The sequence below is a fragment of the Dufourea novaeangliae genome, unplaced genomic scaffold, assembly GCF_001272555.1.
Source record: "Dufourea novaeangliae isolate 0120121106 unplaced genomic scaffold, ASM127255v1 scaffold199, whole genome shotgun sequence".
Lineage (NCBI taxonomy): Eukaryota > Metazoa > Arthropoda > Insecta > Hymenoptera > Halictidae > Dufourea > Dufourea novaeangliae.
The window spans coordinates 228,459-247,078 of NW_015374073.1; the positions used below are offsets into that span (position 1 = coordinate 228,459).

The 18,620-nt window shown below is 33.1% G+C and overlaps 1 protein-coding gene across 1 annotated transcript; it reads right to left on the minus strand.

Annotated features, from left to right (window-relative positions):
* Positions 1-4,393: 4,393 nt before the first annotated feature.
* On the minus strand, positions 4,394-16,765 carry LOC107190459 (helix-loop-helix protein delilah-like). The gene is made up of 3 exons (XM_015579260.1): positions 16,068-16,765; positions 15,563-15,961; positions 4,394-4,447 (listed from the first exon to the last, which is right to left on the minus strand). Exons 1-2 carry the CDS (start codon positions 16,691-16,693, stop codon positions 15,571-15,573), a joined length of 1,017 nt encoding a protein of 338 aa, XP_015434746.1. The 5' UTR covers positions 16,694-16,765; the 3' UTR covers positions 4,394-4,447; positions 15,563-15,570.
* Between the last annotated feature and the right edge of the window lie 1,855 nt (positions 16,766-18,620).

The following is an 18,620-nucleotide window of genomic DNA, read 5'->3' on the forward strand; positions in this document are numbered from 1 at the left end:
AAAAAAAGGATAAAATATCATTTCTGGTAATGCTGGTTCATGGGATAACGACACTTCTACAGAAAGAGTATACCAAATATGAAGCCAATCAGTCAATTAGAACTTGAGATACCGTGTCAACCATTTTTAAGAAACACAGTTTCAAGGGAATATGATCAAAGCTTCATACGTTGCATGCCGCAGTGCTATGTGCCGTCTTCTTTAAAACATCTATATCTTCATTAATTTTACGAATTCGGGCAAATCCTTCTGCAGTTTATTTCGAAAAACCTTCACCTTCAAAAAATGCAAAAAAAAAACTCGATTTTTTTAAACGTCTGGTTAGATATCCACTTAAAACTTCCCTGCTTATAACTGCTATACCTGCATTTCCAATTACATAACAAAAAGGGGTAATAATACATTCTTGTTCACAATCTGTAATTGTTTCAAGCAATATTCATGCAACGCATATAGGAAATACAAATTAATTTGGATTGATTAAAGGAAAATCTTTGTCCAGTTGTTTATCTTTTAAGATTGTGGTAGGTAGAACAATTTATTATTGCAAGTTAAACTATTCTCCTTGTAAATATTAGTATAATTTCGCTGTATAATTGTTCTGTTTTATTTGTTCAACGGTAATAGTCGTCATTATTTATTGCACATAAGTGAAAAAGAGACATTATGTTAAAGGATTTTTATGATTAAAATTATTTAGTTCAAAGAATTTCTTTATTATAGTCTAGAAATAAATGGAATAACTCTTTCTGGAATCTAATATTTCGATGATTCCTGGTAAAAATTTAATTGGAACAAAACTCGAACTTATAATTTTACTTGTAAAACGGAAAATGTTTGTGCCTTTTAATTGATGCGAACGGGTGCAAAGTGTATTATTTCTGCCAGCGGACATTACCGCAAATTTAATCGTACGCGGTAGTGAACGAACTCGTGACTCGTTATTTTTTATTTCTCGCGGAAATGAATCGCAAATGTCTGTGAAGCCGTGAAAACGCAGTAAAGCTTTGGCTGGAATTTAATACATATTGGAAATACATTAATACTGCCACAGAGTGATTTACGCACCCGGAATTTAACTTTCTGTCTGATTTTATATTGCATTAAAAATAAAATAAAAATGTTTTAAGTATAATATCATTTGTTTACTGCTATTCCATTATACATACAATCAAATCTTATGAACACAAAAGTACATGATGTTCCTAGTAATTGAATAATTTGATAAACCTTTATAAACATTTTCGTGGCAAAATACACATTAACCACAATATTTTTTACATTTAAACTTGTTAGTAAAATTAAATTTATAGGAGATTACTTTTAATCCATGGGGTACAATTTACAAATAAAAAAGAGATCGTATAAATAATAAAATGTATTTTAAATATTTCATAAAAAGAATTACAGATGATACAAGTAAAAAATTCTTATCGTAGGCTTATCAAGGCACTTGTATTTACAGAGTTTTACTCATTGTACTGTATGAATGTCGAACAATTTACGACTTATATGGGACCATCTTCTTTATCGTTATCGCACAAAATTTATAATTAAATCAGGACAGCGTCATTGCGTCGTCGTTAACATTAGTTCCCGCTTAATTAAATTAAATTGATCAAGTACTCTATGCTTACACAAAATCCAATTGACTTTGTCACGATGAAATGGCAATAAAATATATATATATATATATATATACATATATATATTTATTGCAATGAAAATCGTATGGTATACAAATTACTCTACACCACAGTAAGTTTATTAATTAATAGATCGGCGTAGAACATATAACAATATTGTACAGTTTAAGTAATTTAGTTTTTAATGTACTTCTAATACTGAACGAATAAGAAGCTGACGTTTGTATAATAACTCGTTTGAATTTCATCCACAGCGTTGTAGTTAACACACTGACCGCCATGTTACTCATTTATGATTGACACCCATTGTCAGTACCGACTTGACAAAGCAATTAAAAAAGAATAAATTCATTTAAGGGTCATGAAATTCATCATGGCTCTAACAGACTCACTGGTTTGGCTTATGTAGTATTTGTTTTGTTAAGAAAAGGGTTTATTCGAGAATTCTCTGTGAGTATTGGCAGTCGAAGTGTTAAGTAATACAATACGGAAAAATAATCCTCTCCACCTTGGCACGCGAATGTATTTTCTTGAAGCGTGTCGCTTCTACATGTTAAGTTTACAGTATCTTAAGAGTAATTACTGAGAAAAGCTACTTTAGATATCAATTTAAAACTCTCTACCGAGGTATATAGATATTTTACGAAAGTAAATGTTTTCCATGCAGAAATACACACTAGTTTGAAAAATATAAGCTGCAGCATACACAGGATGAAAAAAAAAATATATTGAATTATTTTGACGTCAATACACAGGTGTAATGAATTATACTATATGATTGCTACTTTACATATGTGAATACAGCTACTAATAAAACTATAAAAAATAAAAAGTATTGGCAATTAACGAAATGACAATGTTTCATAGAAACAACCTCTTCCTAAAACTTTTCAACTTGAACGATTAGAAATGTGAAAAACTTTGTGATTAAAGTAATACGTAAAGTGGAGACATGATTTGTAGTGAAAAAAGACATTAATTTCATATATCTACAAATTTTCAAATCAATCTGTTTAGTAATTTTCATTAAGTCTTGTCAATCGCCTCGAAAACTATGCTTTCACACAGCAGCTTATGTTTTTCAGTGTGTTATGTATTTCCCCATGAAAAATTAATATAAATTGGTGATTTGTTGATATAAATATACAATATAAGTAGAGATACAAAGTTTAAAATTAATATCTGAAGCAGTTTTTTCTGTTGGTATTACTGGACAACATCAGATATGAGTAATAGATATAAATAACAAAGAGTCGCTTAAATACTCGTGAAAAAACACGTCAAGTAGAAAAAATAGTTTTACCGTTTCATAAAAATCGACCTAACTTTAATTAAGGCACTTTTGTACATTAATATCCTTTAATTTTGTTTCACAACGAGGACTTTTTCATTTCATCAGCCGATATAAGTTTAAAAAATTCTTCAGTATTTTTTTGGAATTCAGCTTGGTAAAAATAGCGCAGTATTGAAGAATTACGATAAAGCAAAATATATTCTCCATTCCCACAAAAATAAATACTGAATTTGATCAAAGTTATTACGATCATTTACCTATTTAATGTTTCCTCGAGGGAGATCAAATATTATATCTCGAATGCGAGTTTTATTTATTGCTTGGTGTACTGTCAATATAAAAGGCACCCTTTAAGGAGAGATATCTTCGTTTTTATTATGTACATATGTTCTGAGATTCATAAAATATCTTTTTGAAATTTCAATATTTTCCCAAAACTGTTGCCCACTTAGAGAATAAGGATGGACTGGATTTATAAAAACACTCCAGATGAATGTTTTGTAATTTTATTGGATTATTGAGCAGTGTATTATAGAAAATTAACGAATTTATGAATTATTCAAGCATCCGCAACAGAATCACGCGACGAATTGAGCCCCCATTTAACGGTCACATCAGATTCAGTCTTATTCCGAACGAGCAATACATATATTCAACAAGAATTTAAATGATTTGTTTCTTACTATTAGTATAAATAACACGGACCGCAGTGTCTGTGATGATCAATTGTCTTGTTTATTTTAAGACACCTATAAAATGATCTATTCATAGATGTCTTAAAATTAAAACGGGACATTATCGTTGATTAGCACTTATAACTATTCTAATATGATTATTAGTAGACAGAGGCGGGCAAACATACACTATCTTGATAAAAAATGTATTAAGGGCTAGACTGCGAATGTTTTTGCAAATAAAAATTTGTTTGCACTACTTTATAAAAACTCGAATCAAACAGAAATGGATTTAATTAATTTAAAGTTTGTATAGACCCGAAATAAAATAATGATATCATTGAAATTTATTACACTTTATACTACACTGAGATTTATGTAATCGTATATGCAACAAACGCATATAATCCACAGTCCACTTATTATTATGCATTATTCATCGAAAGAATACGAAAATTCTAATGAAATAATAGAATTATGTTTCTCTATAATCCGAATGAACATTAGTTCTTTAGACCTTACCATTAAGTATAAAATTCTGCCCATCCCTGTCATCAGGTAAATTTTAACAAGCGTAGACCGTTTACTCGAGTCGACATTCGAGCGAGAAATGTTTTTTTTTTATGGAATAGCGTTAATGATATTACGAATACATGATCGAAAAGACGGAAAGACATCGTAGGCAATTCTGTCTACCATCAGGAAGTACTTTGTGCGATAAGTACAATTCGTCGTCGTCCTTGCAAAACTCTCGATATCGACTGAAATATCATGTAACTCCTCCTTCGTGCTTCGTGAGATCAGACCAGCGAGATTGAAACTTTTCAGCAAGCCTGCAACAGAAAATAAACACATGCCCACATGAAACCTGACTAACATAGTAATTAAAATGGAAATGCTTATACAAATTTAATAAATAATTATTATTATCGCCTGATTTAAGAGTTTAATAAAAATTTAGGAATTTTGGAGTTTAATAGAAACTTGCTTCTTCTCTAAAAATTATTTAATTAAGATTAAAATAACTTTAATAAATCTTATTGTTTTTCGTGTACTTGTAATGAACATTGACGCTCCATTTAATCATGTTCTCATGTAATTCATGTTTCAAATTACAATTTATGCTTGTAAATGAAACACTCGAATAAATCTAACCTTTATGAGAGTTAACCTTTATGAGGACTAATAGTAAAAACTTCGCAGAGTAGCATTCTCCGGTATTGTGTGTACACAAAATAATACAAAGAAAAGGTTTTAAAACATAGTTTAAAGAATATGATTCCTTTGATATTGAAAATGTAATTCCAATTCTGTTTATTTATTAATAAGTTAAGCGCAATACTTAATTGTGAGTTTGAAATTAGTCTTTGGTACTTTGGTTTAAACATTAGAATCCGAAGTTGCATTTGAATTCAAATTCAATTCTTTGTCCTTCAGTGAATTTTAAATTTTAAATATTAATTTTATTGATTTTTATAAACTCAGATCCAATACATGAGTTTATGTATTATTTATTATGTAGGATTGAATTAATTTCCCCTTCAATTAAATGTTGCACTATCATACAATAATAAAAGAGGGAAAAACTTTACATTATTTCGTTCATATTTACGGTATGCATTTAGTTAAATGCTTCCTATCAGTATATATAACTAACAAAACTCCTTTTGGTTTATGAAACCATCGTGAAAAAATACTAAGGTAAGAACATTGTGACTAGTTAGAACTTTCCCCAGCTTCGTAGGAAGTAACCGTTACTTCAACCCTCAGTAATCTTCCCTCAAGAATTTATTTCCGCAATCAGTTTCTGTGTCGACATGATTTTGCGATTCTCTAGGGGACGGAAGAGGGACGAGGGATCCTATATGACGTTAGGACATCGTCCCACCTGGCCATTGTATTTCTTTCGATCGTAAAGATCCTTATTTCCCTGGATCAGCCAGAATTAAATACGAATACAGACAAATCTTGTACTCATGACCCAAAAGATCGTGGGAAAAACCACTGTATCTGGGAAAATTTCACGGAAATTCTCATCACTCGATGACAAAAGTGCTAGAGGAAACACTTTTTTCATTTAATTCGTGTAATCGCTCATTTCCCTAACTCGTAATTTCACGTTAATCGTAAATTTAAATGTTCTAGATATTTTTGCAAGAATAATTTTTTATAAAATTCTGGTTCTACATCTATTATTTTCTGTAAAAGAGTGTTAATAATCATTAATAGAACAAAACAGCAGATGTATAGTTGGATAGTTACAGGAAGAGTTCTACATAAAATAATAAAGTCGAAACATAAATGAATATAAATAATGACATGTAAATACTAACGAGTATACAAACATAATACACGAAACATAGAATAAGATAACAAAATAAAAATGCGTTTTTGTATACATTATAAATGTAATAATATTGATTACATATTATAATTACACAAGAATACTTATATAAATTCTTATTATTGGATTAGGAATACCTATATATACAAATTCATCATTTTATAAGTTAACTTAAGGAGACAGGAATTAAGTAGAAATATATTTTCTCCGTTAATGATTTTAATAGATTTATCAGTTTAACTAATTCAAATATATTAAAGACTGTCTTAAACCTCGGTGAAGTTCTTGTTGTATTTCGTTTTATTTAGCAGAATCTATGAATTAATAACAGCAAACCCCTTGTACCTTATATTTTAGACCGAAAAGTAATATTATTATTATAAAATAATTTCAGGCTATAGTTTTACTGTTTTATTTTATGGTATTATTAATTAAGCATCTACCTTTTCAACAAAAACATGTTAAAATTCTTTTACTGTCTCTTCGTTTCACACACTTTGCTATCAAGTATTGTCCCTACCAATACTTTTGTGACGAGGACTATACCACCCTGATACCATCGGAACTTTTTTACTTTAGTATTCAGACGATTACTCTCCCCATGTTTCTTCTGTACGAGAAACGAAACTACGACGTAAAAGTAAGTGTTTGTCCGTTGTTCTTCTCCTTCGACTTGCCTCGTAATGGACAGAAGAATTTAAAGAACTGTCATGCTGGTAACCCGCATGTACATTATCTTATCAATAAACATTACCAGCATGGCAATGTGACAACGTTTACGTCGACGACGGTTACAGGTTGATTATTCCGTCTACAGATTAAGCCTTCTCCGCAAAAACAAAGAGAATAAACACTGAAATTTTTCCCGAATTCGACAGTATGAAAAATTACGGCCACTATAATGTTCTGGGCATAAATAAGCTTAGAATAATATTCTGCTTTTACCAGCGACTACAAAAATATTATATAATTTTAGATAAATAACGTTTTTATGTAAAGTCTATTTATTTAAAAAAATAAAGAATTTTAGAATAAATTGTTATATAATTTTAAATAAATGGTGTTTTTATGTGAATTCTTTTATACTTGAAATAGTACATTTTTAATGAAATTATTTAACCCATTGGAGTAACTAAATTGCCGTATTGTATAATCGCCATTTAGTTGATGCTTACTGTAGCGAAAGGGTTAAATTCTTTTCATTACTAAATTCCTTTTCAATGAACTAATAAATGAGTATACTTTAATTATCTGCTGATTCTTAGAATTTTTATAGTAACTTATTGAAGAATAGAGAAATTTGGTGAAGTTTCTGATGTAGAATGGTAATATTTGACGATTTCAAAATGTTATTTATTCTATAAAAATATTACCATGTCGTTCTAAATATATTGTATATACTCTGGATCATAATATAAGTGATGAACACCACAGAAGTGATCAAGAAAATTAATTTTAAATATAAAAAGTTGAGCACCTGCTAAGTGCGTTGGCACTAAAATTTGAAAATTTTCAAAAGACAGAGTTTGTTACTTTAGCCTGTTATTCACAGGCTAAATGACGAATATTTTCACGCGAAACACACATAATCAGTATCTTGCAACACCTTGTGAATTTGGAATGTATTCATATACATTCTACCTTTCAAATCGGGAACCAAAAATTAGTCTATAACCTAGAAATATTTATACAAATCTATTTTTCACCATTTAAAATTAAAAATAGGAAGTTTAAAGATTTATTCTCTTGTATTCAGAAATGCATAGTTCAGAAACGACAGATACATATTTGTTAAATGTCAGTCAGTTTTTATGTTACGTTTTGTAAAAGTTATCGTAAGCACAATCAACTGCAGTCTACGACAAAATGTTTCAGTACATTTTGAGACTCAGTTGACAAAATTAAGCTCACTAAATAAATACTCAGCTTACCCATGTCGGTGTATTAATAATTCACAAATATATTTCAGCATTTGTACCGAAGGAATGTATAAATTGAGCCATAAAATCGATTCAATTAATTCTGAAAGTACATTATATCGTCGCTTGGTTAAAGGTCACTCGAATTGTCAAATTTTCGAAAGTCCTTACGCGCAATAATATAGACCACGATGTATTAAATAAATTAACGGGATCGCCGGGCAACGGTGAAATTTAATCGAGCATATTTTTCGTCGACAAGGACAAACATACTGTCACGATTTCGTTACACTTTCTTGCAATAACATCCTTTACCATCGTCCGCGTAACATTTGTAACTATCATTTACAAGTAAATGCAATCGCGCGCTGTATGTCACGTCTCCTGATGAAAAATATAGCCGATTAACGACGGGGTTAAAGCGCCACCGGTGTATGTACTTTTACCGGCCACGAGAAATGTCACTGTACGTACGTAAGGACACGTGATCATTAGTTAAAGAAAAAATTTCGTCGTATCGCTTCCGACTTATGAAAAAGGTAACGTTGACAATATTAATATTAATGATATTATAAACTATGCTCTAACATTAAATCAAAGAATACACCTGGATTTTTCCTGTTTCTCAAGTAATATGCGAAGAGTTTACATAGAGTTCCATGAAAACTATTAAACTCTTATTTATTAACCCTTAATTAGTTAAGTGGAAATCTTGTTACTTGTTAGACAACTATGTAGTTGTTTTGCATTTTCATATAAGAAAACATCGAAATAAATAAGAATCTCATTAGGTAATTATTGAATAAAAATAAAATATTATATAAATATTCATGGGATACCATAGACTCCACTTTACCAGGTAAGAGTCAATAGACAACACTATTTCTACTATTATTTCGAAATTCGATCAATTTTTGTGTTATGATTACGAAAAAATAATAAAATAAAAACTTTGACAGGTTGCTGAATTTAAGTAAGATATATTATACATCATGGGTGTATCGGCAAACAACGCCAAATCAATACGTATGGCATCGCAGAAACTGAGTTTAAAATTTTCGTTCAATGTACTGTACGAGATACACGTAGGTCTAGAATAAATGACTCACAATCAGTTTAATAAGAAAATCCTTATTTCTTATGTTGTTAAATTTTATCTTTTTATCGTAAAGTATTGTAAAAACCGACAGTTTTTGACTTAACGTCTTTTACTAGTATACCCAGGATATGTCAGATATTGAATTGAAAATCAGGTAATCCATTTTATACAGTATTTAAAATTAAAATTAAATGCTACTTTATTTGTATCAAATTTCTAAATGATATTTGAAAATGGTATCGTATTTACATCATAAAATAAAAATACTACTTCTTGGAACATTTTAGTATTATAATCAAATATTTAAGGTATCTTTTTCAATTTTTTAAAGCAAATAATGAAATTTAATTTAATATATGCATGCAGTCCAATGTTCGTTTAAATTATTCATCTTCACATCCATGGTTCAAGCTAATATTTTAAGAACATTCATTTGAAAATGTTCATAGCTCTGTTAGCGACGTGTACAATATTTTATCTTCCTACTACCTACTTGTTATTCAATATTAATTTTCAATTTACTATTGAATTTTTTACTTCCAATACTGTTACATAAGGAGGATTGCTATGTTTATAATTTAATTAAACTTGCAATGTATCAAGATTGCATAAATTAAAAAAATTGATTGTTCTACATTTTCTGAACTATGATTGTGAGCTGGGTACTGTTCGCAAAGTTGAGGTTATTGCGTCCCAGTGCAGAAATCGAAAAAAAACTCGAGCAGCCATGGGGCCACAAATAGAAATCATGCTTTCCTTAGAAACGTACGTTACCCACGTGCCGTGCAGCCAGTCAGATATAATATTTGACGCATGTGCGCGTATCGAGTTGTAATTTGACTGTCTCCAGGCAGCCATAAGGCGTTAGAAGCTTCCTGAACACCTGGGTAGCGAGCGAACGATGGTAGCAAAAAAATTTAGATAACAATTTGGAAAGTAATAATCTTCGAAAACCACTGTAACCAGTCTTGCTATCTCCATTGAGTAACAAATTGTGTACATACATAATTTATTGCTGCTATCAATTTACACAGAATTAATTTGGTACTCACAAAGGACGAGTCAACTTTTCTTTGCATTTGTATTCATCCATATCCATTCTTGTACTTAATTATGCAATAATAGAATTATGTTAGTACTATTTTTACATTAAACTTTTATTTATCTTTAACTGTAACTTCTTCAAAACTAAAGGATAAAACATGTTCCTATTAAGGGATTGCATATCGTATCTAAACTGAATTTAAGCTAGTGGAAAAAAAAAATAAAGCGTATTTAAAATCTTTAAATAAACTAAAAATGTTTGTAATACATATAAAAAAGGTAAACGTTAAGAACACTGAATCCTTGTATTATCCAAGATAGTTATAAAAAGTGTAGTTTTGAAGCCAGTCAGACTTTTGTCGCCATGTGGTTAGCACTGCGATTAAGGAGCCTGAATGGACGACTACCATATGTCAAATAAGGAGAATTGTGTTCCATTTTAGAAACTATTCTTGTTTCTCGTTTTAAGAAACGGTTCAAAAACGAGCGTTGTAATCCTCAAAGAATCATGGCTCTGAACTTAACAGACTTTTTGAAGAAATCCGCAAATTATAAATTTTAAACCAATGCAAACTATTCTCTGGGTCTATAATAGTGGTGGTCATTAAATTTCAAAAGATAAATGCACAAAAAAAACTTTTTTATTTTTCTTCGCTTAATGACCGTGCATCCTCGATTCTTTTAATTAAATTCCAGTTCAAGAGAAACAAGCAGAGCATGTTTGCAATCCTCCAGCGTGTACAGAGGTCCCTTCTTTTTTCCCTCTTTATCCCGTTCAATTGCCCCAGCCTTAAAACGAATTCCCTCCGTCAATCATACAAATTAAAATAATGTTCCGCTTCTGGCAATAACCAGACCACCGTTTTTTTTTTTCTTCACGGCCACTGGAAGCGAAGACCGTTTCACGAGAAATTTCGGAATACCAGAGGCGTAGTTCCCGAAGAAAGTACCAATAAAAATGTACATCCTAGGGAGCAACAAGTCTCACGCGAAGCCGAACGAGCGGACCGAGCAATTCTCGACAATTATAAAGTGAGGTCATCTACGAAATTTACGAGATGCGTCGCCCCGGCAAATTAATTTAATAAATACGTTACTTGGCTCCCGGTCACGTTGATATCGCCCCGTTGCCCGCGTGACCATCACCATCGCCCTTCTTTCATCGCTTTACTTTCCTCTTCGATGTTTCAGTATTTTTCAAATGACCCCGATGTATTCGATTTCCATTCAATATTATCTACTTATACATACGGGATAAACTTTCATTCCATACTAAACTTAGAATTGAGATCGAGAAACAAAAATTACACTCTTGAAATTTATTTACGAAATCGTGAAATTAAACAAAAGTAAGTCCACGGTGCATTATATCATAAAAAGAATCAAAAACTGAAGGAACTATTGAGAAAATCGCACAACCAGGTCGTTCAAGAAAGTTGATGGAGAGTGAAGGGAAAGCTATCCTTCGTGAAATAAAAGAAGATCCTGCTACTTCCGTTCCGAAACTCGCAAATATGGTTTCTGAAGCACTTGGCAAATAAATTTACCCTGAAATTTGTCGACGAGTCTTACAAAATAATAATTTTCATGGTAGAATGCCAGTTACGTTATACATTGTGCAGTGTATAGAAGCTAACGGTAGAAAAAATGTAATGTCATCGATGGAATACTAAATAAATATAAATAACTAAACAATTTAAAAAATAATTTCAAAGGCAATACCTGTAAGCTGAATTTACTGTAACACTTCTACTTCTAAATATGTAGATAACTAACTTGCACACAAATTTCCAGATAATTCACTGAATTAATTTGTAGTCTATTTCATATAATTTAATATGTGAACAGAAGAGTTACGTATATTGCATGTTGTCATTAATCAATCAGATATCAAAATATAAAACCGAATGCATATTTCTAACCTGGTAATGAATAAAGCAGATCTGGTAGCAAAATTATAAAAATTTATTGAGAATATAACGAAACTTCACGTTTCTTTACGAAAACAGTTTTCGAAATGTTTACGAAAAAAATATAAATATGTAAGCAAAAAAATAATGTTTGCCCAAGACGAGCGACATATGCGTGACCTATGAGGGAGGAAACTGATCAATGACGGGCAATTGGAGCCCCGAAAGATTGAGAAAGGTCTGGAAGAGAGATATTTCAAATAGGGGATCTAACATATGGCAAAACGGTGAACCACTTCCGTTTATGGCTGCCCGCTCGCCTTTGATGTAACAGCACCTCGAAATGCGCCGAGATGTGGAGCGAGCTAGCGTGAACTTGAAATTTCCCTGACACGTGTTCCCCTGCAACAGCAACTCACATCTTGAGCAGCAGCTACAAGTACACTTACGTATAATCTTATCACAAGATAAAACCGAGTCTGCAGCAACTTCAAAATGTTGCGAACGCACTTAGAATGTTACTTTATTCATTCACTTCAGATAGTCTGATTACTTTGGATGTGGGTAAGGGTATTTGGACAAAAATTTTCGAGCTAAGTAAACAATGAAGAGCCTTCTTTATTATTCATGAAATAATAAAGAATTTTGATAAAGTCGAATTAAACATTACAGATAGAATGAATAAACTTGCCGCCAATAAAAGGATAAAAACAACGGTCTTTTTTTATTTGCAGAGGTTGCAAACTGTATCGACATGGAAATTTATGATTGGTTGGACTCTATCCTCCTTTTGTCTAAACAGGGATGCTTATTATTCATTTTCTTCTATTTTCCAATCTATTACTTAAATTAAATTTGTAGAGACAGCATTTTTCGTTATTAAATTTCTTTTCCGTAATACTACCAGAATTACATTTAGTATAAAATAGTAGCTATTATTAAATTGAATAACGATGAATATTATCTACCATTGGTTGCGAAAATGTACTAAATGTTATGTGAAGACTATCAGAATTAGGAACACATAATCGTAATAGAAATGATTAATTATCATTGTAATATTAATTTTAATCGTGATAGTAAAAGCTAGCTAAATTATTAAATGAAGACAGTATATTCTACATTAAACAGTATGTATTATGTATTATATATAACAATGTTTTATATTAAACTTTTGGATTTATAATTACAACCTCAAATATTTTTCAAATTCTACTCGCGACCTACGAATCAATTAATTTTGCGATCATAAATATTCAGGTGGAAACAATTACAGATATCTAGAAACAAGTTGTTATTTACATTAATGTTGATAATAATATGGATTATATGATACTTAGATAACTGTATTGAGAGCTTCGAGAATCGGTTATATCGACGAGTACAAAGAACGCGTTATACGCGATTTGTCCCAAAAGTTTATGAATTGAAGTTAAAACAGCAATTCTTCGTATGATATTCCCCCTTTTTATCAACAATTATTGACCTTCCCCCCAAAGTGATATATTGTTCATATCAAAATGATTTTAAATTGTCGTTTCTTTGTTTTAGTTTTCAATTTGGATGAGAGAAATTAGTTCGATGTAAGTGAGTTGGACGAATAGACAGGTGAACAATCAAAAGTGTGGATACTATTTGAGACCAAAATGTTGTGTAAATACATGACCCGTGAAGCCAAAAGTTTCAACCATCGTCCTGTCCACTACCTTGAAGACGAATTATCAAAGCCATTTCCAAAGTTTCTATAATTAAATATATCTCTTTAAAAACAAATTATTTGTAATATTTAATAATAAAGAACATCATCATTTTACTGAAAACTGCCGTTTTAATTTCCATTCTAATTCCAAAATTAAATTCTATTTTAATTTTTTAATTTCAAGTGTATGCTTCGTCCTCTCCGGTTAACACATTTTTGTTTAACGTACGAAGCAATAAGACACGGCCAAGTGTCACGTCGCCACGTACTTTGCAAAGTGGTTACAACGCGTAAAGTTTATTTTCGGGTGCGTCGCCGGTGAAGCACGTGTTCGAAAGGAAGCGCAGCGGTGAACACGAGTTTCCACTTGGCGACGCTTCCTCCGGAGTGTAGTTGTCACGTGCGCCATGACACTTCGATCGACAGCCCTGCTCTGTCCGTTTCAGTCCACTTAAATTACGATGAGGCTCTTCTATCAAGGGCATGGCGAGTTTTAACGAAGAGGGGACAATTATACGCGGCTTCTTTTTATTGTGGTTCATCCGGTTTACTGGACGGGTACCTTTTAGGTGAAACGTGGCGTAAAATCTAGGGTTTGGTGAACTAAACAATCATAGCTAACTAGTTGTTAACGCTTCGACATTGTTATGAAAAATAAACATGTGTAAAGGTACAGGATTTTGAGATAGTAACTTTATTTGTCACAACAATTGTGAAATTTGTTTCAACGTATAACAAGTGGTCAGGTATCTCAATTCCATATTATCATCTGGAAGACTATTTTTTTTTCTATACGAATCGACTTTTTAGTTCTCCACTATTGTATATAATGTTTCAATTAAATTTTATAATTATGTATATTTATGAATATTTGAATATTTCACCCAAACAAGATCCAGAGGATAATTTACGTCATAAATTGTAGAGTTGCTTAAATGAAAATTAGAACAAACACATTACTAGTTATGGTTAAATGTTTCGTTTCATTATGTATATTTTAAATACTTCATTTCCGACAAATGCATATAACCAGTGGTCTATTGACAATCTACAATTTAATATCCTCCTAATAAAGTGAAACTGAATACATATTATTCATATTATGATAATATTTATACCATGTGCGACAAAAGTAATTAATAAAAAAAATACTAAAGAATAACAATAAATATGATTTGTACATACAATAAATTAATAGGAATTCGGACACATGTTTATAAGACATTTTCTTTTCTTTACTAAAATGAGATATATCCATAATGTTTCATTTATTTCACAAACAAGCTGCATTTCATTTAAGAGCTGCGTTAATTGTTCTAACTAAAAAATCGATATATTTAATTGCTGACAGAATATCATTTTGAGATTTAATAATTTTACTTATTTTAATAAGGTGAAACTGTACTATCTTACTATTATTCTTTATTACTTCGAAAAAGATGTGCTACATACACACTCGTTATTATATAAAATGTAAATCGAATACAAAGGGTTGAACATAACAATGTATAACATGTACGAAAAGAAAATTTTAATCAATCACTAAGGTTTTTATTTTATTTCCAACCTATTAATCAGGTGCATAATACAAAATTTCAGGATACTTTTGATTTCTTTCTCATATAAGAATATGTTATAGAAAGATACAAATTTCTAGGGTTTATGAACTTTAAAAGTTGACGTGGATTAGTTAAGATAAGGGTATTTAAAATTTTCAATAGTGGAATAAATATTTCAACAACCCGACAAAATATTTAAACAACACGATTCCTATTTATTCCACAAATAACCTATCGTGTAAAAATATATACATTACATAAAATCCTCAATAGAATCGATAGATTCATTTAATGTCGGTGTTTCAAAAACGTTCTAAAAACGGTTGAATTTCTCTAAACATTCACAGCCTAACAGTAAAGAATGAAGATCTGACCTTTTTCATTAGACGTGCGTCAGGCGTTGCGTGTGTTGCTGGTGGACCATCTTGGTCTGTTCCTGTTCCCACCAGCTGACGACGTCCATGAATTCACCAGACTCGGTGATCTCCTGTTTGTAGTAGAGCGCACCGGAAAAGGTTTCTGGACTGGCCGCGTAAACGGTGACTGCACCCTCTTCGCTATCGCCGCCGCTGTACGGCGACAGAATTTGCGGCTCTAGGTTCTCCTCGTTCTGCCCATAGTATTCCGAGGGTGGCGATGCTACGGAGTTGGGTGAAAGTCGAGAAAAGTTCTGCGTGCTCGACAGAGTTCTCGGTTCCAGATTTTCTTCGTCCCCTACAGAGGAAGCGTAATAATCACGTGGCGAAGGAACTGCGGTTCGATTTGGCGACAATCTGAAAATTCAAACAAAAATTGTTACATTTCATCGTTAAACTCTACGGCATTGCGACATGTAGGTCTATCATTTTTATAAAATAACAGATTTCGGAGTGAATTTACCTGGACTGTTTCTGTTTCCTATTATCCTCATCCTCCTCCATATTGTCCCCATCGTCCTCTTCGCCAGCAAGAACATCATCTTCGAGGATCAGTCTCTCACCAGACCCGTTGTGACTCGAAGAAACGACACTACTGGTTGGTGAAGGCATGCACTGACCGACACCGACGTTGTTATCGTATTCAACACCATCGGCCTCAGCCAATAGCCTCTGTAGACCTCTGATGTACTCCACGGCCATTCTCAAGGTTTCCACCTTCGATAGCTTCTTCCCCCTGTCCCCGTAACCTGCGGCAATGTGGCTAGGAATGTGTTGTCTCAATGTCGCGAATCCGTTGTTCACCTGTTTCACGCGATTCCTCTCGCGAGCGTTTCGTCGGGCAACCGCGACTGGCGGCGGTTGACCGTTCTTCCCGTGTTTTTTTAATCTGGAGGGATCGTACGGCGGTAATACTGAATTGGCGTTCATATTACTGTTATTGTTGTTCTTGGGGACTATCAAGTGCGGCTGATTACCGATTATGTTGCTCTCGTTGTCTTGCAACGTCCTCAATAACATTACTTGTTCTTGATCGCTACCGTTCAGTTGCACTCGATTACAGAACACCGTGACACCCATGGTCGTCATCGTGATCGCTTTGTTTCGACAATGACGAGCCAGGAAGACATTCACGAGTTCGTTCTCATCGATTTCTTGTGCGATAACAATGCAACGTTAAATAAATTTTCAGTTAGCAGTTCGGATTCCAGGCGCAAATAGTGTGGAAGAAGTTTATAGCGTGAGAATAGTCCACGTTGATAGGCAGTTTATCAACTCTAATGCCTTTCGAGGACGAGTCTAATTGACGGAATTATAAATAAAACGCTCTCTCCTTGATCATCAAGACTCGTCGTTGACGCAGACGGTTGGACGACTAGTTCGATTTGATGTTTAGATCTGGGTCAGATGATCTAGACATCGTCCAAATCGATTGTCCATAAGACATTTCGAAATTTACTATTTTATAACAATAACGTCGGTCGAAAAATATATTCAGCTAAAGGCTGATTCTTTGTAAGAGTATAAAAATGTTCGAACTTCATAAAAATTCGAGAAACTGTGCGTTCAATAATCGAAAAGTTCGCTAACGTGTAGTTTGATTTGTCTTCGTGGCTTTTGTTGTCTCCGATAATACAGAGTATAGTGTTCAAGTTCTAACTGTTAGAATTTTCGCATACATTATAAGGTTTTAGTTTCCAATGGATCACAGCGTCTCTACCAAACGACGAAGCTGATGACCCGAACCACGATCCAATTGTCTCGCTGCCGGTTAAGACTTAAGTAAAGCATGAGGTCACCGTCTATTCTTCTCCAGTCGGTCGTCGACTCGTTGGAAATTATTCTTCAGAATTTCTTCGAATTACTGCCAGTTTCACGATTGTAATAATCAATGTTAGACCCGTTCCAAGTTCCGTCGGCATTTAAAAAAAATTCTAACGGAATTCCCGCCGTTTGTTGGTTCGATCAGATCGATATCACAATATAGTCGAAGGAATTATATAGCACCAGAGGAAAGCACTTGAACGATTCTAAATAGAAGATTCAAACGACCTTAATGATCTACAACGACACAAACAAACGTCGTTCACGTCTTAGCACTATTATTAAGGCACTTGCAACCAATTTCCTTCGTACGTCTAAGGTCACTTGTTGTCGAGTATAAGGCACGAATCTATTAAAACGTGGTTAACCAAGCTCCTTGAGATCGGTATTATTAATTCGTACAAAAAATTTTCCAACGGTTTCCGTTACTCCGACATAAATGTCACAGCGTCATATATGTTCGTTCACATTGAAAAATATATATATATAAAATACCACTCTCCAGCATTTGCTACCGATCGGAGTAATATTTATCAAACTGTGGCCACCGTTCCCCGTTCCGCATGATGCTGAACTTCAAAGAAAAGGTCCACTTGGTCGTCCGCAGTATGACATGATTGGATGCTGACGCGGGAGAAAAAGGGATGAAAGGTGAGGACAGGGATGGTGGGGGTAAGCACGCGCCGTAGTCAATGCTCCCTCACCCAACAAAGGATCGAACAGTTCCGAATTAATAATTTCCAAAGGATTTTATAGATTTTCCATTCACTGTCCTCCAAGTTCTATCGATTAATCGCTCCGTCAGGATGAAAAGTTCACTTATTCGATGTTATCACGATTCTCCACATCCGATTCACTCCGAAACTGCGTATGTTCGTTGACTTCACGATCGATCGGATACAGTTGGAATTCCTTCGCGTTATCGAGCTACCTTCGACACCTTCACCCGCTCGATCACTCGGTGTCGTCGGTCACTTTTTCAAGGAACCGCATGGCGTCCGCGTTCAGAATGAGCGCGGACATCCGATAGATGGGTTAGGTTTCAGCATTTTGCCGCAGTATAGAGTGCGACGAGGGCTGGTTCAGGGGGAGACAGGGGGAATTAGGACCTACGAGGGACAGAAACCGTGTGACAGAGAAGAGGCGAGAGAGAAAGAGCATAAGTGAGAAAGGGAGAGAGAGAAAGAGGAAG